We start from the raw sequence: 23,317 nt of genomic DNA, 5'->3' as shown, positions 1-23,317 counted from the left end.
TGTTAAACGCTTACTGGTTACTTTTACTCGTGTTGTTGATAGGGGACGCAATGTTAGGCATTTTTTGGATGTTCAAATTCGATCGAGTCATGCACGATCTGCAACCGATGCTAAAGTAAGTGGGTGCTTTGTGCACTAAATGTGTTAAATATTTATATTATCGAAATGCAACGTGTCACTGTATTATTATGATAGTCCAAAACAATATAAACTTCACACAGTTAGCTTTTCGTTGAGGACGATTATGGAGCAGACATATGAACGTGAATAAATTCCGAAACATGTTAGAACTTATTTTCAAAATTAGTTTTAAATATGTCTATTGGCTGTGCCATGAATTACCAATTAAACTAATGAATTATTCAAACTGCCAATAATGCATTCAACAAAATACCGTTGTTAACATATACCATTATAGAGTATAGTCTCATTTTTACATCATTTTTGTACTCCCACAATAACATCAGCAATCATATTTCATCCCCCTCCACCGCTCGAGATTGTTTGTTTATTCTTTCCAAAAGCCTCGAAACCCAAGATCCCTTCAAAATAGGACATTTATTCCCGAATTTATGTGGCCTAGGTAACACGACACCGGTTTGCCGATCCGTACCGTTGTGGTGAAGCCGCCTCTCCAAATGGCAACTGCTTTATGTCTAAAAATACGCAAAACCGATTACAAACAGCAAAAACTTTCGCTGCTCGAATAAAACCCGTCACCACATCCGGGACCAAAGAACGGATTCACTTTACGCCATCCCTTCCCCTGTAAAAACGTCTGTAATCTCACGATCGGGGTACACTGTACACCGAGCGAGAATATTGTTTCTTCCCATGCGCACAAAAGTATCAAATGGAAGGCGCCATAGACTTTGGTAGCGTTTGAGTTGCATTAATTTTAGTACCAGGAAATTCGTTCAACATATTGCTCATCGCAACTCACGTTTCGTACCGCTTGTCGTACCGATCCACCTACTTCCTACCCAAAATTCACCCAACACTTGCCGCACGCGGTCTTGCCACAAGCTCCCTCCAGAGCCCGCGGCCATAAGAGTTAGCTGTAACTTTCGGCTGTGTTTACGTTACGTACTTGATGCACTCCCGTTTTTATCATTCCAGATACCGGCTAGCGCATGAATATGGAAATTCGCCGGAGCTGACGGAGCTATGGGACCGGTTACAGAACGAGGGCCGATGCTGCGGAGTCACTGGACCGCAAGTAAGTATGGCTGGAGGCTCGTGTCGGACCAAGCCTGCGCGCGTGTTAAGCGGCAGTGCGAGTGCGGTATTAAGATTGGGATCGTATTATTTTCGGTGCTGGCTGTTCGGTGCTGGGTCTTCCGGACACCGACAGCCGTGTATTACGTAAAGCATGTATGAATTGAAGCAGAAGGGTAGATGGGGTGTCTACGAACGTGAAAAAGGGGTAGTCAATGTTGGTGGTGGTTGTGAGTTATTTTAGTTTCTTGGATTTGTTGGAATGCTTGTAAGCTCTTAATCTAGATGCAGATATATTCAACCACACAAACACATACACTTGCCCGGAGCACGGGTGAAGTTCAAAGGGTGAAGTTGGGGTCGGGCTGCGATTTGTTACTAACTGCAATTAAAGCTTATATTTAGAACCCAGCAACCGAGGCAGGCTGGTGAAAGTTTTTCGTAAATCAATTTACATAGCATTACAATTCGTACAAAGAAGTTGTCACCTTCAATGCGCCAAAAGAACATGGAATAACATATGATATTCTATATCTTGGGCACATCTCTTTTGGCATCATTGCTTTTCTGGAATTCAAATTTTGAAGTTTCAAATTTTGTAAATTCAACAACTTTAGTTTAATGCAACTATAATGCATTAGTAAAACAGATTATTAATTATTAATCACAGAACCTAGGAGCATGGAATTCAAATTCCAAAATATTATTGTGACTTACAATCAATTAAATGAAAAAGCCTAGTTTGTTGACAATCTAGTTTCTAGTTTATGAAAAGCGTCCAATGTTAAAAGTATCTTTCAATTCAATAGAGTTATCGAAATAAAGCTGAAATTAGCGCCTATTACTAATGTTCTGAGCCTTTATCGCTCAGTTCAAACAACACAACCAAACATTCAATTTACCGACCCTTTACTCCAATATTGGCAAAACATTCGCTGCATTACATCATGCACCATGCCAACAGTAAATTTCATTAGCTACTCTAGTTTTGCTCATGCAACTCGATGTCTAAGCATTGCACCTCGTTGTCGGTAACTCGAATGATTCAAACCATATGTACTGTTCGACACTACTAGGAGCAAATACAATGTGTTACGCCAACCTCTGTTTTGTTAAAGAACGATAACCATTCTCATTCAATCAATGAATTAAAGCACTACCGGCAGTCCGATGGGTACTATGCATAGCACAGCGTAGTGCACTCGGTTTTGGGTCATCAGGATAAACCACTCCATTTGTACATTCTATGATCACGCTCTTCCCACTTAAAAGTTCAATTTTAGAGGGCCCTCTGTTTTACATGGCACTGGTTAAACGTTTCATTTGACTACGACCGCAAGCTGAACAAACTATACACAACAGTCCCCTGCACCGCGACATTCGACACTCCTTTCCAATGGCCCAACAAACAATCCACCCTATACGTTCACAAAATGTGCTCGTGGTTCGAACTTAACAGCAAGACCAAAAAGCAGTACCTTTTTCCTGTCATTGTACAAATACCAATCGTTTGCCGATCGGAAGATGGTACAGCTGTGGTTGATTGAGAAAGAGAGAGAGAGAGAAAAAGAGAGATAGAAAAACAGGCCACTCTGCTTCAGTCGCAATTGTATGTAAAATGTGAGCCAGCCGGAAGGATGTGTTAAAATGGATTTACCGACCACCGTGGTTAATCCTTTGCATGTTCCTCCTCATTCAAACCGATTACTGTGTGTAAACAGGAGAGATTGAAAGAGCATAATTGGAAACGAGTTTTTGCTCGCTGAAAGAAGCATATGCAGATGTATGTGTGTGTGTGTATTTTTACATTGATACCTAAATGGACTAATGTGTGTAACGGTTGAACATGTAATCCGTTACCATAAGCGTTATTTTTAATCTACATTTTAATCTCTCGGTACCACTAAAGGGCTTAGCACAGGATGATGCAAGATGTATTTAAGCATTTTTTTTCGGAAGTTAGTGATCAATTGTATTTAACTTTCTTGTCATCTTCGTACGGATTTGAACAAAACGAATGGCAGTACAAATGTTTTTGTAATAAATTTGTTACTTGATATTACATTTCACAATAGTTATTTACTCTATAAGTGTTCCAATTGCCTCACAGAGTATAAACTGTTTTGAATAATTTATTTCACTTCCTTTCAACCATGCAGATCTCCTGTTCAAGCAAAAACGTGACCTCAATGGTACGCTAATTACTTCATACCTTCAGATTATCTTCCTCCTTCCCTGTGCTACCAGGGATTCTTTTCCCCCACGCACTGCAAAGGCTTGCACCATACACCCTTGGATTTGGTTCCCACGGCGATTCTAACTAATTCAAACACAGCTAAAGCTGACGATGAGAGTCGAACCGAGCTGTTTTCTACGATTTTTTAAACGATCCAACCCGAGTGGATTAAACGTTTGGATAGGAAAATAATCCTTAATAATTATATTCGCGGGCCGAGGAAGCCAAAGCAAAAGCATTTGACGCTTGAAAGGGAAAAGAAAAAACTGTTCGAACAGGAAACAACAGTTCGAAACCAATTAGTGTATGAACGATACAAAGTACAAACATAAAATAATTAAACTATTGGTACCATACAGCAATACAGCAAATTGTGTGTTAATAGATACCTTCAAAAGGTTTACTAACGAGTTGTAAAACACTTCTCCATATATAATGATGTATGCTAGATTAACATTTGAATTGCTTGGTTATCTTTTACTAAAGCTGAATTTATTTTATTTTTTCAAGGATTTTGCACTCAACGCAAACCGTACATACCCGACGTCTTGCTGCACATCCGACATCACGGAGCAGATCAGCATAGGACGGCGTCCGCTCGCTTCCGCCATCGTATTTCGGGGCGGCGAGGACCCAACGGCGGCCGTCGCTGCCGCAACCGAGCTGGCGGCTAGTACGATAAAGGACACACTGCTGATGAGCCGGAACTTTAGCGAGCTCAGTGACTCCTGGAGCCTAATAACGGCTCCCAGCAGTGGCAGCAGTGCAAGCGGAGCAAGCACCGAACCACTGCAGCAGCAAAATGGTGTCATCATCGAGGAGGGCGCGCCTGGGACCGGCCAGTCTGCAGTCAGTAGCACCAGCGCCAGTGATAGTAGCAGTACCTTCAGTTCCAGTACTAATCACGGCACCAGCTACGGCTCTACGACCGGTAGCAGTTCCGGTAGTTCTGCCGGTGCCAGTTCAGTTTCCGGGGGCGAAACGGAAGAAATCAAAACGATCGTCACATGCCGAGCTGTATATCCCCAGGTAAGAAATGATAATTAGGATCTACGGTCTTGTATTAAATCTGTTCCAGCGAAACAAGCTGTTGGTGTAGAAAGGGCGGGTCTTCGTTTCCTTTCTAAATTAAGGCTGTCAACATCAAGAATACAAATTGTGTTCCTCTTCTAGCTCCAAGCTTGGCCGTCAAATAAAAAAAACGTCATAATTGAAAACGTCCTTCAATTGGTCACGTATTGGACTTTTTCAAGACTACCATGAATAACTTGGCGCTATAAAAACAGCCTCCCTTCGGCCAGGACTGTCAAACACACACAAGTGTTCATAATTCAACATGATTGATAACAAGACATGACGACTAGTTATTCTAATTCAATTCTCTACATAAATATACAATTATTTTCTGCAACCATATTGTACAATCACAAATTTGTCGATTTATGTACACATGTATACCACAATAACATTATTCTTATTATTTAACAAATGGCTGATCTCGTGGTACCGTCGTAAACTCGTACGACTTAACAACATGCCCGTCATGGGTTTAAGCCCCATATCCTGCTATGGGGGTCTGTACGGGGGTCTGCTACGGACTGTAAATTAATAAATCATTGAAAGCCAAACCGAACTAGTGGTACAGGCAGGCCTTGACCGACAACGGTTGTTGTGCCATAGAAGAAGAAGATTTAACAGCTACAATAATCGCTCTTATTAGACGTGACAGACAGACTCGTGAGATTGTTTGAACGATCATTCTTCAATTCACTTTTTTTAATGTCACATCGATATCACGAATTTGACATCTCTGCATTGAAAAAGTTTACGATCAGGCACGGAGACCTAGTTCTGCACACACAAACATACATACACAAAAACCCAGTTCAGTACAAAAGCGTAAAACAAAAGTCTGACAGACGGCCAGCGTCACAAAATGAATGGCCTTTCAGAGGATGTGGCGGGCCGAAGCACAAAGAATAGTATTAAGCTGCAACAAATGGAACATAAAATAAGGCCAGTGAAAATGCATTCGCATGTACACGAATACGGTACCGTTCCGACGGGAGAAAATTGTGCACCGCAAAACTCAAACGAAGCAGCTCCATCGCTGGAAAAGGAAATCACAGATCGATGAAAACCGTACCGAGGGGCACGGACGACAAGAAACGTCAGATGCAATTTATTGCACTTTCCGGTGATGCTGCTGCTTTTGCTTGCACCGTGCTAGAAAAAGCGAACCATGCGAAAACAAAAAAAAAAAACAAACAAACGAATTCTTCACCCCATTTATTCGATCCATGACGGATGATGGTTGCCTTCCAACATCGCGCCGTCAACAGCGGCAGTTCGATTTTCTTTTACGACTTTAGCAGCCCCACTCACCTCTTCCACATAGTACAGAGCTTCGCACTTGCAGCTTTCGATTTATTTCGTTTATTGGTATATTGTTGTTGCAGTGGAGTTTGTTTTTCCACCCAGACATATTTTCATTCCCAACAGTGTGAGCTTTTGTTCGCGATCACTTTTGCAGTGTGCCATGTTTGCTTTTAATTAAATCGTTCCTTGCTGAACCCCGGGACAGCACTAACACTCGCCATGTTGCTTTCCCTCTTGCACAATGGCTAACACATATACACACGCACCATGGTAAACCAGCAAGTGGCCAGAAATAGTATTCATCACTTCATTTCGCACACTCCATCGTGCGGCGAACGTTCCGTCTTCCACAATCGATTATTCAGCTGGGCTGAGCGCTATCGACAACAATACACCACTAGCCTTATATATTTCCTCGGTGCGCGAGGTGCAGCACACTTCGATACATTATAATCAACCATGGGGCGCACGTGCGCTGGACGTGTTCATTGGGGACGTATTCAAATTCCCAGAAAATGGCATGTCCTCAAAAAACCAACAACGGTTGCGAATGGTTTACGTTTCATTGCAATGGTCGAATGTTTTTCTTGCTACCAAAACAAGCGTATGCACTGGGCTCTCACGTGCATGAACGCACGTGATGCCACAATTGACAGCTGCGGAAATACATGTGGCAGAGCACCAGATCTACTTTAAAAATGAGCAAAATTTATCCCATAGGCTCCATAGTTGTATTACGCGCTTTAGTGACAAGTTAGGGTTAATTGGATTTAAGTATTATGGATGTTTTTTTTCGCTTCAATGCTTCAAGCCTTTCCTTGTTGATTTACACTTTCCACCTTCTACTTGACAGGGTTGCGCTGAACGAATCGTGTCCTGGCTGCGACATACAGCTGATATACTGTTTGTTCTCGGTTACTGCGTGATAGCGTTCCTGAAGCTATGCTTCCTTGGCATCTTGCGGTACGAGATCAAGGAAATGATACAGAAGATCAAGTTGCTGCAAACGGAAATGTCCGGCGCGATCCTCAACGGTGTCGACTGCGATCAGCAACAGATACAGCAGGTAGGTTACGCTTAACGGTTTGTTATTGTGAGCAGCATTTGCTACCAAGCAAACATGTAACAACTAAAGCTTTTCCGTTCAAGAAAAACCACAGCACAGGCTCTCTGTTACCAGAAAGAAAATCAATATTCAAAAACGTAAACCGGATAAAAATTAATTAAAAACCGAAATTATCAAATCATTTACACCTTAAAATAATACTTTAATTGATTGCAGTAGAGACTTCAAAATACATTATAAACTTGAATAATATTTCAATGTGATTTTAAAAAGGAAACATCACACTAGTTTTCAATTCATTTGTTCATTCCTACTTTCATCAATTTAAAGAAAAAAAACATTTGACAGAAATTGCCAAATTTTACAGCCACCGGCCAATATTTATTTTCCACAATGATATAAGAACTGCATAATTTATTGATTTCAATTTTAAAACTTTTCTCTCTCTCTTGAACCGACGCCATTCGCACGCAACCTGGCACGATCTTGGTGTGGAATATCCGCCGAATGCGCCTACAACACCCGCACGCAACACCGTCTGCACGCACTCGCAATTAAAACCAACAATACCACGTAAAAACAATAAAATCGATTACCGTACTACTAACACTATCCACTAAACACCGTGCAACCGGGATCGATTCCTGATTCACCAATGCGATATGATGATACCTGCCGATCCACACCAACCCACATTCTCACAAAATTCCGCTACCCTGCACCGAACCCAAATATTTAACCTAAAACGTTTGATTGCACCCTCTATCGGGTTGATAAATTGATTGAAAATACCCGGCACACATCACCTTTACGATCGAAAATTCCGGATATCACTAAAAAAACAAATGTCGTTCCAAATCCGCATCTTCATTTGGGGGGTGATGTGTGTTTGTGTGCGTATATCGTGTGCTACAGTTTACCTTATTGCAGCAAGTGACGAGCACATCGGTCAATGGTGGCATCCATGCGGAACCGAAGGTAGGCAATCGGGACCGCGAAAGGACACGTGTCGGGTCGGCGGAAAGCGAGCGGGAATCATTGTTGACGCAAGAAAACACTCCCAAACAGCTGCTCAAGCACAAGCAGCTCTACACGTGCATTAACGAACAGCAGCAGCAGCAGCAGCAGCAGCAGCAGCAGCAACAACAGCCGCAACACATCTGTGGCCAGTCCTCGTTGGCGGGCAGCAGTGGTGCCACGACGGGTGCAGGCGGAGGCCCGGCCGGGGGTGCCGGTGGCTGTGAGTCGGATACTAACTCCAACTGTGCCCTGCTGGTGGAGGACAACAACGGTCCATCGTTGCTGTCCACCGCAACCGGCACGACCAAGACAATAAACGGTAATAACAACTACGAGCTGTGCGAATTCGACGCCAAGGTGCCCACCTACAGGTAAGCGGAATTGCCTGCTTTGCATGACCTGTCTAGCCCACCTAACCTTCTTCTGACCCCTCTCCCGAAACCCCTCTACACCTCACTCTTCATCCTGACGTACACCTTCAATTGCACACACTGCGTTCCACACAACCACCACTGTCGCAATGAGCGCGATGGCGTTCGTGTATGTGTGCGCGTTTACACTCTACACCCAGTTCGAAGTGAAAGCATCAAGCACCAATGTGTACACCCCCCGATTTACCCTTTCTGGTAGTGTGTTTAGACTGAGCGTTCCTTTTCCGCACCGAACTCAAAAGTATAGTTTGGCAGACATACACAACAACACCCTCACACACACACACTATTTATTACCATTGCGCGATCAAGACACCATCATCCTTTAGGCATGAACACTTTCGACAATGATGTGCGACTAGCTAAAGTGCAAGAGTATTTGTAGGCGTCCTTTCCCACTCCTGTGATAGATGCATTCGCCCCGGTAGAACTTGATCCAAACAGTAAACAATTTAACAGTGCCAGAGTTTTGCTATTAAGAATGCATGAGGCAACAAACGATAAAGCAAACAGTATCGGTTCGCATTAGAATGCTATGACGCGTCGGTTGTGTAGTCAGCCTCTGTGCCTGAGCAGCGGCAAGATGTTGAAATGTGTAGAAACAAAAATCGAGCCAAACCACTAGACACGCAGAAACATTTAAATCGATTTCAAATTTATCTTAAAGTAATTATAGTTTTCCCTCTTGAATGTGCTTCCAAATAGATTGGCTTTAAAATTAGTCAGGTTAGCAGACTGTGTGGATTTTTTTTTTATGCCGATCATTAAAAACAGCTTCAAGTCATCTCTATTCTAATGCAAGGATAATATTGTTTGTTCAACTCTCCGGCGTAGAAGAACTTTTTCAAATTATTCAACACGGTATTGAAAATGCTCCCAAAACGCAGTATGTTTAACAATTGTACAACATCAGTACTCATTCCGGGCAATCATCTGAGTCAAACGGAAAAATGTAAACCAAACCCACTTTAAACGAACGGAAATTTTATCCGTATTATAGAAGTCTCAAGATCCGTTGAACATTTCATTCAATGACCCGAGACAATGCTACCAAATTGCACTGTCAATGTTCTTATTTTGCAAAACAAACGTTAACGTGAAGCACAAGAATCATTATAAAAATGTTTTTATAGTTTTAACAGTTTTTAAGTTTGATATAAATCTTTAAGTTTGGTATAAAGCCGGTCTCGTGGTACAGTCGTCAACTCGTACGACTTTAACAACATGCCCGTCATGGGTTCAAGCCCCAAACGGACCGTGCCGCCATATGTGTAGGACTGACTATTCTGCTATAGGAGGAAATCAATTAGTCACTTAAAGCCAAGCCCACAAGTGTTACAGTCAGGCCTTGACCGACAACGGTTGTTGAGCCAAAAGAAAAAGAAGAAGAAGATATTTCTTTTTTTTTTTTGGGAGCCTTTTCTATCAGTTTTGTTTTTCAAATCGGTCCTGAAGTGAAACGGTGCTACAATTTTCACATAATCCCCTCATTGTTCATTGTATTATTCCCACACTTATTTTTAATGTAATACAGTCGTTGCCGCTAAATTTTGACTCTAACTCACCTATTTTTGTCTCCAAGGCACAAATTTTTGACAACGTGTCACGATTTTTGCCTCGAAGGCATCAATTTTTGACAGTGCGCAACAATTTTTGCATAATTTTTGAAGTAATTTCTGAAACTGTTTGTTCTTAGATTATTGAAATTAAGTTAAGAAGTGAATAATTTCATAGATAGCATTTAAAATAAAACAATTGATTTATAAATTTTGGAAGTTTTAATGGAGCGAAAGCATTGGCATGTATTTTCAGCTGAAAACAAGGGATGTGAATTTATAAAATTTATTCATTTTTCTCAAAAAACAATCAATTTACACAGTTTTTGTATTGTTTATGCGATGTGAAATAACAATTATTAAAAATCTGCTTAAACACCTTGTAAAATTGTCATGATTCGAACAAGAGTCAAAAATTGAAGACTTACAGACAAAAATAGGTGCGTTAGAGGCAAACATTCATTCGCACTATCAAAAATTGATGCCTTAGAGTCAAAATTAGGTGGCAACGACTGTAAATAGTAATCATTTCTTTTGTGAATGTAATTACTAGCAACTCTTCTTCTTCTTTAGCACAACAACCGTTGCCGGTCAAGACCTGCCTGTCTGTACCACCTATGGGCTTGGATTTCAGTGACTTATTGATTAGCATAGCAATATAGTCCTACGTATGGGGGAACGGTCAATTCGGGGCTTGAACCCATGACACGGGCATGTTGTTAAATTACTGGCAATTAGTGTAGTATAAATTAACCATATCCTTCCATCAGTTAGAGATGTCGTAGAAGAAACAAATCGAGTTGACAAACACGCATCATAATACAAAATCAGCATTTTGACACTTTTCTCTAACGCTCGAATCACATAATGGCCCTTTTAGTGGTACGTAATTGTTGGATAAAGCCTAAGTAAAGTTTTATTTACTTTATTTTTTATCTTAAACTGCAATGTTCCGCAAAATAGTTCTATAGTTCTATGTAAAGCTACTTAACAGAGAAAAAGCTCAATTTACTAAGATAGCTACTTTATGCGGTTTACTTGATTTTGTTGTTTAGTGCAGGGGTCTCCAAACTACGGCTAAAATAAATAAGTATATTATTTTAACTATTTTCATCAAATATAATGTTTTTGCTTTTCAAAGACAAAATTCAAGCTACAATAATAAGAAGGCTGCAGCAATTCTATAGATTGACTTAGTATTTCAGTATCAAAACGAGATTGAAACGTTCTGATTGGCTAAAGGTAGTGTCAAAATGACCCTCAACAATCTTATTTGCGATGCATTGCGGCCCGCGAACTGAAAAAGACCCTGACTAAGTGTAATAGTTCACAAATGTGAACAAACATTTTTTCTAGAATGTGTCAGACTAGTATTTCTATAGTGAATTTCGAGACACAGCTTCACGAAACGGGTTTACGCTCTATTACTTTGCATAGCCGCTAAAACCGAGACATTGATTCTATAAGAGACACGAACTTTGCTATTAAAAACCACCCTTTTTTCGACTGTAACAAATGATTTCGGTTCAGGCGATAAAAAAGTTATTTGAATAAAAAGGGGTCTAGTCTAATAAAATGCTATAGACATGTGGAGTTGTACAGAGTGATGTAGTAATTTACATTTTTCATTTGAATCTATTGTGTTCCAAAAATTAAGTTGTAAGACATTGACACTTTTTTGCAGTACTGGTTGTGCCCCAGTTCATGCAGAAAGTATCTTTGCAATAATTGAATCCTTTTTCCCAATGCAAAGAGTACCAGTGGACAGTGCGAGTTCATACCCCTGTAAAATCACTTCCAAAACACCCATTCCACATCCATTCATCACGAACACGGTGCCATTTTATCTGTGCGTACTAAAATCTGTCCAGCAACCAAGCAAGCTCACGCCAGCCACCCCCAAAACTCCACACATTTACCATTCCTGTCTTCCTGTCTTCATTTCCTCCTTCTTTTTCGAGATACAAATGCACCCGCTCGAACAAGTTCGTCCAGCACCAGCCGGCCCAGCAGGCCCCGCCGCGACTCTATCAGGAAGCGTGATCCCTGGCGTTACGCTTGTGACGCACTACTGGCCGCACCCGTTCACTGGGTCGCCGCATTCTCCGCACGCTCGGGAAGCGTTCCCGCACGATAAACCCTATCGCCACCAGCACCGTCCAAGCCGGCAAGAGGTAGTAGCACCCGTTTGCAACGTGCCAATTTTCGAAAGCTTCGAAGGTAGTAGAGAGCTTGGGGAGGCGCTGCTTACGTTCGAAAACATTCTAAGCGTTTGGTGCACTCGCGTTCACTGTTGTGAGCTGCGCTCATCATACATGGGGCATAGTTCCGCAGTATAGCAAAAAAAAAAAGACTAACGCTGCTGTAACAATAGCAATCGCGTAACAAGACTAATATTTCAAACAACCTTCATACTGCACTACTACCGAGCCGGCACGGTCTAGTAAATAGTGTGGTGAAGCAAAACAAATAAAAAAACACGTTCCTTTTTATACAATAACTCATAATGCAACGCATTTGAACGCTTTTGTAGATGCTTTTACTCACAAAGCAAACCACGCACTCGGTATGTAAAGTAGGATCTGCCAGAACGACGCTCATTGTGCTATGCTCCATACACATAATAGTACGTATTTTAGAGTTCTGCTTGAAGCCGCGCAATTTGTTCGCAAACATTACCACACACTACGCACTACGTACCCTCAAACACATCTCAGTACGCTTGATCAATTACGCTTTGCAATGTGCATACTGTGCTGTAATGCTGACTAGTTGTGTTACATGTTACCAATCTACTAGTTTAACCATCTTTACGGTTTTGTTTCTTCGCCCTGCTGCTAAGCATATGCGCCCGACTAATCGACTATAAATTCTTCTTTTTATCCCTTCACCTGTCCGTTCTTTCTCCTTCTGCCTCCTGCCGACCCTGCAACAGACTTCTGAATGCACCGACGGTTACTAAAATCTGACTACGGTATTACCTGGAGCAGCTGTTCGGCGATCGGTGGCGCAAATCGCGCCCGAACGCCACCCGCCCGGGACAGCAGCCCACGGCCAACGAGTTCGACGACACCGGGGGAAGCCAACCGGGCGCCCGCCCGGGCAGTGCCAGCTCGCGCCTGGTCACCAGCAACACGACCGGCAGCACCGCGACCACCATACTGGGCAGCACGGTGGCCACGTCCGGCTCGTCGGTTAGCGGACCGGGTCCCGGGGGCGGTGGCCCGTCGTCCACCGGCGGTTCATCATCGTCGGTCAAGTGTACGGTCGTTAACCGGCTGCACAGCATCACCTCGGTGGGTGGGAGCGGTGCGTCGCGTGCCGCCGACCAGGAAGGGCCCGCCGGCAGCACGGGCAGCAGCTCCAAAAAGCGACAGCAGCAACGCTCCCGCATCACGTACGATCGGGAGCAGGGCGTTCGGTTTTACCGCGGCACGGAAACAACCGATAGCAACGATTGTGATTGTGAAGATATTTAGATAAGTCGCGCCCCTCCTTCCGATCCCCAGATTCCCCCCCCCCCACTCCCTGTTCGTACACAGCTAGAAGCAGTAGGTAGCTACAAGCTCCCCCATCTCCCCCTCACCCTAGACAGGACCAATAGTACACATGCACACCCGGCAACCTGTGTAATGCCGGACAGCAACGCATGCTTACGGGGTAAGTCTAACCAATCTGCCAGCGTGCACGTGGTTATAAGTGTGATGTTGCAAAAGATGAAACCGGACACAGCAGAACATGGTGAAAATGATTGTGCATGAGCGATATATGTGTGTGTGTGTGTATGTCTGCCTTGGCGTACGTTCCTTTGTGATTCCAGGTGATGATGCGATAGGCTAATATCAGGCAAACATTATATTCAAACCCCAGAACAAACCAACAGTGCGAAACGGTGCGGTAGTATCAGCTGTGCGAATAGTAGAAGTGATGAGTGTTATCCCCTTTTTAAAATAGGAAATTAAACCCATTTTGCGTAAAGTAGTGTGGTAAGGTAAGCTAAGTTAGTCATGTTAAAAAAAACAACAACAACAGACGGTAACAAACACGTGCCATTGAGGGGTATGTATGAGTGTGTGTACACTAAGGGTTTTGGGGCATGCCGAAACATACTGAGCCATAGTTATCATTCTCATACACCTTACCCTTTAGATGCTGGTAGAAGCTAGAGCAAGCATTAGCTTGTTTCAACTGTTCCATCTGTATGCTTGTAAGCTGCCAGTTTGCCAGAGAAACTGGCACTGAAGCGATGGAGACGCACGGTACTTTACTAGTACCCATAAATGTTTCTAAACTATGGCTTGATCGTGAACGAATTGTCCGTGGAAATGACTTTAAACAACACAAAACGCCCTCCCGACAGTAACACTAAAGATGGTTTGACCAATGACGTTTGACGACAGGACACGCCTTCCATGCACTTCCACCTTGGGTTGGTAAATAAAGAGATATTTCTTAGAGCAACTATGGTAAAAAAAATCAAAACGGCAGTCCTCTCTAAAGTTTCTCTACACTTTTGCCGAACGTACACATAAAATACTTCGCTCGCCCGCGTGTGGTCTGGCCTCTTTTTTTAAAGAATGTACTACTACTTCGGTAGCTTTCTTTAACTGTTCAGGCAAGCTAAGCTAACAATAATGTGCTTTCCACCACTTAAACAAATGGTTTGAATAGCTAACAAAAAAAATATAATAAAGGCAACTTTGCGCCAGATACGAAAACAATTTACGTCACCACGATAAAATGAGAGAATAATTCAGGTCAGCATCTTCTGGGAAGCACGGCACCGGCACGGTGTACCAGCGGACGAGCAGACATTAGCAACTTTGCCATCTTTTCCGGCCTCTTTTTAGTCAGTTGCCTCACTTCCGGTGGCGAACTGACCATTCGCTACACTCGTGGCTGCAGGCGCCACGGGTTCCCGGCTCGCCCTGTGCCCGTTCGACGTGGGCGGAATACAAATTGAAATAATCTAATCCTCACAGCGATATGCTGGACCGAATGGCCGCAGAATGTTGCACACGAAAAAAGTGCACTCACTGTCCCTCCGTCTCTCACCTACTTCTTCTCGCTCTTTCTCCCTCACTTACACACACACACACACGCATCAGTTGTGGTTTTAAAGCAAAATGTAAAAAACAGCATTTGCCGGAAGGATTTGATTCTTTTTTTTTTGTTCCTTTTGCTGGGGATGTTTGAAAAGTGAGACACACATAACGAAGACCAACTACGGAACAGTAACCTTCCGGTCGGTATTCCAGTTCCAGGCTGGATGGTACTGCTAGCCCCAGGCACTTAAATGCTTCTGAGCGATAAAACGAATGTGCAAGATGCAGAAAAGGATAATTGTTCATTGAGCCCTTTATCATATAATTAGGCATATGTGTATGTGTGTATATGTGTGTGTGAATGTGTGTCTGCGTCCGATGGCACTGTAGCTAAAGGCGCTGTGTAAAAATCCTTTGTGGGATATTTTCTCACACGGGCTCCGTGACATCAAACACATTGCTGCTGCCAACCTCGTTATATGGTATACGATGAAAACAATGTAGTATTTCCTTTCCTCTAATCTGAGCTCATTCGCGTTATCGATTCGAAGCAATTCGGTGAGATGCACCTTTTACCGAACGGAAGTATTGACCCCCTTTTGGTTGTAGATAACTATAAATTAGAATAGTACAAGAAAAGCAGTAACTGCATGGCGTTGCCACTGCGGGCATTCGGCCAACAAGGAGCAAGAAATCGTGCTCGGAGCTCGTGGTTGGTGATTTCTGATTATTGATACATCATAGATCTGTAATCGACCGTTGTGTACAGTATACTTGGCACATTAAACACGGTGATATTATGCGCTTTAAAATATAACGATAGAAATACAGAACAATATATGATAAGAAGCTCATCGTCATAGATATTGGTGGTAAGGATTTCTAGCGGCTAAGCGATAGGAAGCAGGAAAGATAACTTCTCTCTGCTGTCTACTTTCATAGTATGCATGATTCTTCACCTTGCTGATATTCAAAACAAGCAACTGTCTATTTATTTAACTATTGTAGTTCTATCGTTTCATCGAAAGTTGAACATAGCAAACACTCTATGCCCGTTTGATACGTCTGTCAATACAATGACAATGATAAATTCAAAGTCAATGTGACATGCTTCTTCTTCTTCTTCTTTGGCACAACAACCGTTGTCGATCAAGGCCTGCCTTGTACCCACTAGTGAAGTGAGCTTGGCTTTCAGTGACTTATTGTTACCATAGCAGGATAGTCAGTCCTACGTATGGGGGCACGGTCTATTCGGGGCTTGAACCCATTACGGGCATGTTGTTAAGTCGGACGAGTTGACGACTGTACCACCAGACCGGCCCAATGCGACATGCACTACGTTTAAAACACGACTTCAAATCGAATGTTCGATAAAATAATGGAATTCTTTGTTTATATATTGTTTTGAGCATTAGATCCAGACATAAACAATGTGTTGCACATATTAGTTATTGTTATTGCAATCTGTTTTTGTTATTTTCATCCAAATTTATCCCAATGAGTAAAGCAAATATACATTTATTTCTCTTCTAAATATTTATCGAACTTTGCGTTTGAGATTCAATTCTTACTGAATTAATTTTAACACAATCTGCATTATTTTGGTTCGGAAAGTACATTTACGTGGAGTACATACTTCCAGTTTAAATTAAACAAAACATTACAACCTGCCACAGACGTAACACTGGCATGGATTTAATTTTCTATTATGTACCACCACTGAATGGAAGGCGCTTGTTTAATGTTTGCTGAATAGAAGGCGCACATTTAATGAGATTGCTGTTGTATTACATAGTTGCTATGTTTCTGGGGCATTTGTCGCTGTCGGAAACTATATTTTTCAGCGTTTCTGAGATTGTTACTTTTTTCAATCCCATGAAACATGGAGCCTTTGTCGTTCATATTTTTTGCTACTACTCTTGTTGCATTATTTTAAAAGGGTTAGCGTTGTGCTTTGTATTCGAAACATATAACGCTTTAGAAAAACAAACAAATAAAGTTCTGCTTTACATACTTTTTGCGTTTTAGATTGCGCTATCGTTTTCAAATGTATGTGTTACATAATGCAATTAAAACCATGCTAAACCCATTCAAACATCAGCACTTTGTAGATCATACTACCTACCACAACTAAAGAATGATTAAAAAACAAAGCTTCCCTTATGAAATGGTTTTCATTTTTATACATAAAATTCGCAACCTGATGTATTTAAACAAAATGGACGCGAAGCTGCTTCATCTAAACGCGACGGTAACGGACCTAACGTAAAGATTTCCAAACCCGAACCGATACCATACCAGCTCGCTGGTTGGTGTATCGTTCGACATATGTAATTATCCGAATCAAAACTGCATCAACTCAGCGAGCGTTACTACTACGCTACGCAATTGTTTGGTTTCCACTGTTGACGTACTGATATAATGTTGCTCCCTTTCATATCGTACCATCGTGGTACAATAGTCATACAGTGATAAGATAATTATACCGATAGCACATAGAAATATACGCATTAAGAGACTAAGAAGTTAGTATGTATATCAATATATAGCGAACCAAATGTGAACTGAGTATGGGAAGAAGATGGTAGTCACGTTGACGATGTGCAGTTGCTAGCTCGGTACTTCTTCTGCCATACAGAGCTTACTTGTGTAACAGTTAGACGAATGTGTTGGTTTAACAGTTGTTTTATGTGCATTGTTTTTAATTAATATATCGTACGAATTATTATAGGTATGGAAGAACTTCGTTTTTCGATTGCTTTAGATTTATTGAACAGAGCTACAGAACTACATAGCATAACTAAAAATAGAACTAAATAAATAAACGGTGCTTTAAACAGCTTTAACATAATTTAATACACTCTTTTCTAATTCAGGTAATATTAACCAAAGTCGTCGAATAAGCTTGAGCATGAACGAAGAAAACCAGCTAACAACTCACACCGTGCAATCGTGACACACGTTTGCTTCAATGACCTATTGAAGCAAACATGAAAAAAAGACAAACATAAAATTGCTTTGGAAGATTGCTTTAAACAATTGTACATAATTTTGAAACAATTCAAACAAAACGAACGAAAATCGATCAACAGAGTAACAAACTAAATACAATAACACAACTAAGGTAGATCACGGCACGACCGTAGCGTGTTGATTGAGAATGGGGTGTGGCTCGAATTCAAACATAAAAATAGGAGATTGAATGCAAGAAGCGTAACGGCACGGCAACGGAGCACAGTCTCTGCCAAGAAAACTGTGCGTCAGAAGGAAAGCTCCGTTACGATACGGGCAGGGTGGTGGTTTTTAACTGTAAAAGATAACATACTTTACCGCCTCCGCTTTTCACTGCAATGCGGGGCAAAATCGACGTAAAAACAATATCAACCCTGTTTGCAGCGTATGTGTGCGAGATGCTTTTCAATTTCACCCTTTTCCAACCCGGTTACCGGGTGAAAAGTTTCAACCTCCTATCATTTAACACCCTATCTCGGGAAACGGGAAACCCCGCTTTGTGTAACATAACCATCAAAAAGCAAGCTTCCTGTCGGGAAGGGATTTTTTACACGCTGGGTTGTTTTGTCTGTTATCAGATTTCTTCTTAACACTTGTAAAGTGTATTAACATATGGGACCTTCCCCATCCTGCCATTTGCTCGCTGAGAATTTACGAACTTAGCTACATTTCCCCCCCCCCCCCCCCCCCCACATTATCTGGTGTGCTAAATTGCTACCGTGTCACTTATATACGTGCGACGGTACGATGAAAGCTCGGACAGACAGTTTGCCTACAGGCTTTAATATAATCAACCAAACACATACACCTACCATACTGTTGTTCCTATACATTTAACATCGTTACAGATTCTGCTAGCAAACAAAAATCCTCCTACCACACAATATCCTTCGCAAAAAGTAAGAATAGAAAATGAAGCTATACACAGCACACAAGCCCGAGCATTAACATAGAAATTAACGCATTAGAAATATTGACAACGTGCCTTAAGATATATTTTGTGCTTTTGTTGTCGCTCGTTTTTCATCGGGTGCAAGTGTAGGGAGTGGTGCAAATAGTGGGAAAATCTATTTTTGATAACTAAAAGCATAAAAAGAGCAGAGCAAGTCCCTGCAACAATTGAGGTGTACCATTACGACCGTGGTACGGTGGTATGCAGGGTGAGCCTGCGGGCTCATGTGGGTTTTGTATGGATATTAAGCATCCCAGTAAGTGTGGAAAGCGAATGAAAAAGGCGACAACAAAGCACGGAATCATTAACAAGAAACCTACTACTCATGGTTATGTGTTTCATATGGCCGGCATAAAAAAGCTAGACGTAAGGATCTTCCTGTACGGCTTGAGCCAACCGTCGGAAGGATGTACCAAATAATGCTCACAAACAACTCAATGCATGCTCCTGGGGGTGTTGAATGTTTAGAAAGCGTGCTGTGTTACAACACAGTTTTATGTATCTGTTAATCCATTTCACAAATTGCACAGCTGCGTTTAATGTTTAATGCTTTGCTATCTGGTTTTACACAAAACTTTCAATTGAAAACCCAAAATCTCTTATACCTTTGCTTTAGAAATCCACCTCTTTACTCGCTTCTGTTCCAAACACAACCGTTTATCCTCCATCATGGTTCATTACCACAGAAACGACAGAAAGATATGAAAAAACGCTAGAATAACGAAACTAAACAATACACCACGTATTACCTAAAAGGCTTCCATATAAGTGTGTTGTCCCCCGGGGAGCATACGACCGTCGGTTTGTAAATATTTGTTTAGAGAGGAATGCTTTGTAAATATGTAGGCGCAGATAACATCCACCAACAATCTCCCAAAAACAAACCGACCACAAAGACATATAAATCCTGCATAGTCAAGATTTCCTTTCTCCAATGTGTTTATGTATGTGTGTATGTGTGTGTGCACAAATATACCAAATATACTAAGGTGGAAGTGCAAAGAAGGTCCAATGTAGGTGGAAAACTAAGCGGATTTAACGAATAAACTTAGCCATCGCCAGCACACATTCACATCGACACACAACTACTACACAACACAAAACAAGATTCTGAAATTCAAAAGGGACGTACTTCAGACCACGAAGTAGCAGGTGAACAAGACGCACAGGAATGTACTTGTAAGGGACGGTGGGGGAAGGGAGGGAAGGCATCTACAACGCTACAAGCATACTCTCGAGACTCGGCAGGATGCCTGTACGGTACACACACTCCGGTAGTAATCTCCTTCGCCGTGGCTTCTCGTCGAATACCCAGAAACCTATCATACACACGTACACTATATTCGTTCTGATATTTAGATAGCGGCTTTAATAATTTGTTGACTCGATTTTTAAGATATTCCAATTGAAAGGTAAGCTACAATTAGGCACTAATTAGAGGCCCTAGAAAAGGAACACGTCTGGAAAGCTTATTTCCATCCGTGTCTGTGCGTGTGTGAGTGTGTAAGGAAAGAAACATGCAAAGAGTAGATGTTTAAATGCGGTAGCCAGATAAGGTACAAGGCATAATGGATTAGGGCTAACAATTCAGAACAAACTACAGGCATGCACGGGGGGGAAGGTGCAACCCGTATTTCCGTGGTAGGGTTACGCGATTTCAACAAAATTCCTTGAATGATAGATTACACACTACTCCAGAGTCTATAATGAACTGTTAACTCGTTTCTCTGTATATTGCACGATTTGCCTGTAACAGTACGTGCGTGTTTGTATGTGCGGGTTGGCGTAATAATATGATAAGAACCGTTTGTATGAGACTTATGAAGCATAGACATACGCTCGCATAACTAAACAGGACCCCAACGGATATGTAGGAGATAGGACACCGAACAAAATTAAAAAAAAAAACACCATCCAAACCCGCAAACGATTCAGCCGGTAGGGAGAACATATAATCAAAAGTGTCCTACAGACGAGATAATGTATAACATGTATCGGATGATGCAATCGACAAATAAAAGAGCATTCTTTCGCAGCGATAGGTTGCCAAATTAATCTGATTGGGACATTTCCATGCAGTCATGGAACAGCAGAGTGCCGGAATAAAGATTGCAGCTATGTAGATTACATTGATGAAAAAATATACATATATTTTTGTTTACTTTTTTTACTAGCCTGCTCTCATCTGCTACCATAAAAACATAATCGTTTAATTACATCGCTGCATAACAAACAGCTAATCGGTAGGAATGCTCCAAATCGATTAAAAAAAGAGAGATAAACAGCAAGATAAAACATGCTATAAAACATGTACCGAACATGAGCCGACCTGCTCGCGATTACAAGACCTCCCCCACACCCCCCCCCCCCCCCCCCCCCCCCCACCCGTCCATCCACCCCTCCTCATACGCGGCAAGATTTGATGGGACGGCATGGGCCGTGAAATGAAATCAAAATGGACAGCGAATTAAATGCATTATTCCTCGGCTCATTAGCGCGCTTTTGACACTGCACCAACGGACGACGACGGCGGAATTTATCTTCAATGCTACGATGGCCCTTTTTTGTTGCTACACTTCCGTTGCTCGTTCATGAGACACGCGGGAACCCTGGACGGGGACAGCGCGTGGCTGATAAACATTCTGTAAATTGAAAATTTAATTTAACGCTCCACTTGTACGGTGAAGTCGATTAAAAAACGAGCTGGCACAAAACAAAACAAAAATCTACTAAATGTGCAGAGACAGGCAAGTGCAAGTGGTGGCAGGTGGAAGCATTTAATTTACAATGTACGCAAATGATAAGTTTGAATGTGCAATAAAAAAAGGTATCGGGAACCCATGCGCCCGAATAAACAGTAGAACAAGCGAATCACTGAGTAATTGGGTAAATTGATTAATTTTGCTATTTTCATTGTCCATGCTCGTCCCACTACCAGGAACACAGACCCGAACCGTAGAATGAGTGTACGGGAATGGAAACATGCTTTCCACAGAAAAAGGGACGCCACTTTTATATCAATATACTATTTATCGGCTTAAAATAACCTTATAGAGTGGGGAAAATCGGAACATAAAATAAATCAAATTGTTGAAAAATCGAAACAAAACAGTAAAAACGGAACGCCCTTGGAAGGAATTCATATTAAAACAAAAAAACAAATTAGCATGTTTCTAAAATAAACGTTTAATGTTTACGACCAAATCAAAACTAAACAAACACGCTAAAGCCCGTGTACGAATTAAAACCGGAAGGAATTAAATAAAGTTAGAGAAGATTAAACTTAGAGAAGAATCCGCTGGGTGGGATGTGTTACAAATGTAAGCCCAGCGTGTGTATGTGAGTGTGGTGCATGTAGAGTAATGTATATGCGAAATACATCGACTTTAGTCCAGTAATAAATCTAATATAAAATCGAAGAGGGTAAGGAGCATACAAACTTTAAAACAAATACAATTTAAAACCCGCTAACTACTGCTCGTTCATTCAAAAAAGTATAAACATCTAGTATAAACTGATATTATCAATTTAAACTAAACAGACAAAAGGGGATACACAACTCCTTCCGCTAAACCGTAAACAGTAAAACTCTGTTGTAATTATTGTAAACCTTGCATAAACCGATAGCGATAAGCGAGCACCACAGCTAGTGAGGAATGGATCTGGGCCATCCGCCATAATAGCTTTTATCGTTCCGGCGATAGTAACGAAACGTCTCGGCGCGTGTAAACATATGGAGGGTAAAAGGAAACAAATCGATTCTAGAGAAAGGGAAACAGTAAGTGCGCAGAGCGTAGCAATGCATAGTGAAGAAACTAATTAATTCTGTTATATTCAAACTGATGATAATGATGATGATGTCTTGTACATAACCCTACGAACAATGCACAGAAACAAAGCGTAACAAAACAAGAGAAGGTAACCAAGATAGAAAGAAATGAAATAGAACGAGAAAAAGGTTAAGAAAAAACCAATACAACAAAAATAAACAACCAGATGAAATGAACAATTTGAAATAAAGACGATTGAAATATTTAAAACCTTATGCTGTTTTTTCTTGCGCTGGAACCGAATTAAATCAAAAGAAAATTGTACAACTGCAATTCTCAATGAAATAAAAAAAAACATACACCCAACTACATACCTTTATGTCGTCCTCCAGAACGCTGATACAAATGTCAATTACGGAACCGCCGATGATAAGCTTAAAAGAAGAGAATAAATAATTATTAAAATTCCGTTCATTAATTTAACCACATTCTTTGCTGTTTCTTGTCTATCTTACTGCAGCAACTATAGGTAAGTTCTTTCCAGTAATGTAACGTGCATCTAGAATGCAACAAGCAATATCATCATGAGCGAACCCTCCATAGCTCTTGCTTTATTTTAATTTGTTTTGCTT

At 41.5% G+C, this 23,317-nt stretch overlaps 2 protein-coding genes across 8 annotated transcripts in view; one reads left to right on the top strand and one right to left on the bottom strand.

Moving 5' to 3' along the window:
• The window catches only part of LOC120948808 (uncharacterized), a 138,060-nt gene extending 116,784 nt beyond the window's left edge, over positions 1-21,276 (top strand). For 2 of the 7 annotated variants that reach the window (XR_005750980.2, XR_005750982.2), the window contains 7 exons: positions 1-115; positions 1,120-1,219; positions 3,965-4,483; positions 6,687-6,899; positions 7,815-8,290; positions 11,868-12,080; positions 12,842-21,276. The exon at positions 1-115 is cut by the window's left edge and continues 51 nt beyond it. Coding sequence is in view for 2 of the 7 variants with exons in the window: in XM_040365534.2 (XP_040221468.2) it covers positions 1-115; positions 1,120-1,219; positions 3,965-4,483; positions 6,687-6,899; positions 7,815-8,290; positions 12,842-12,875 (1,457 nt within the window). In the remaining 5 variants the exon portion in view is untranslated. Of the gene's footprint in view, positions 116-1,119; positions 1,220-3,964; positions 4,484-6,686; positions 6,900-7,814; positions 8,291-8,490; positions 8,516-11,867; positions 12,081-12,841 lie in introns of those variants that run through there. The other 5 variants (XR_005750979.2, XR_005750978.2, XR_005750983.2 and 2 more) reach the window with 4 other exon arrangements.
• Positions 1-23,317, bottom strand: part of LOC120948809 (uncharacterized) — a 192,603-nt gene that overhangs the window by 163,203 nt on the left and 6,083 nt on the right. The window contains exon 7 of the mRNA XM_040365536.2: positions 23,060-23,119. Coding sequence (XP_040221470.2) covers positions 23,060-23,119 — 60 coding nt within the window. The remainder of the gene's footprint in view (positions 1-23,059; positions 23,120-23,317) is intronic.

Source organism: Anopheles coluzzii, chromosome 2 (genome assembly GCF_943734685.1).
Source record: "Anopheles coluzzii chromosome 2, AcolN3, whole genome shotgun sequence".
Lineage (NCBI taxonomy): Eukaryota > Metazoa > Arthropoda > Insecta > Diptera > Culicidae > Anopheles > Anopheles coluzzii.
Note: the sequence above shows the minus strand (reverse complement) of the source record. Positions and strands in the feature narration are given on the sequence as shown.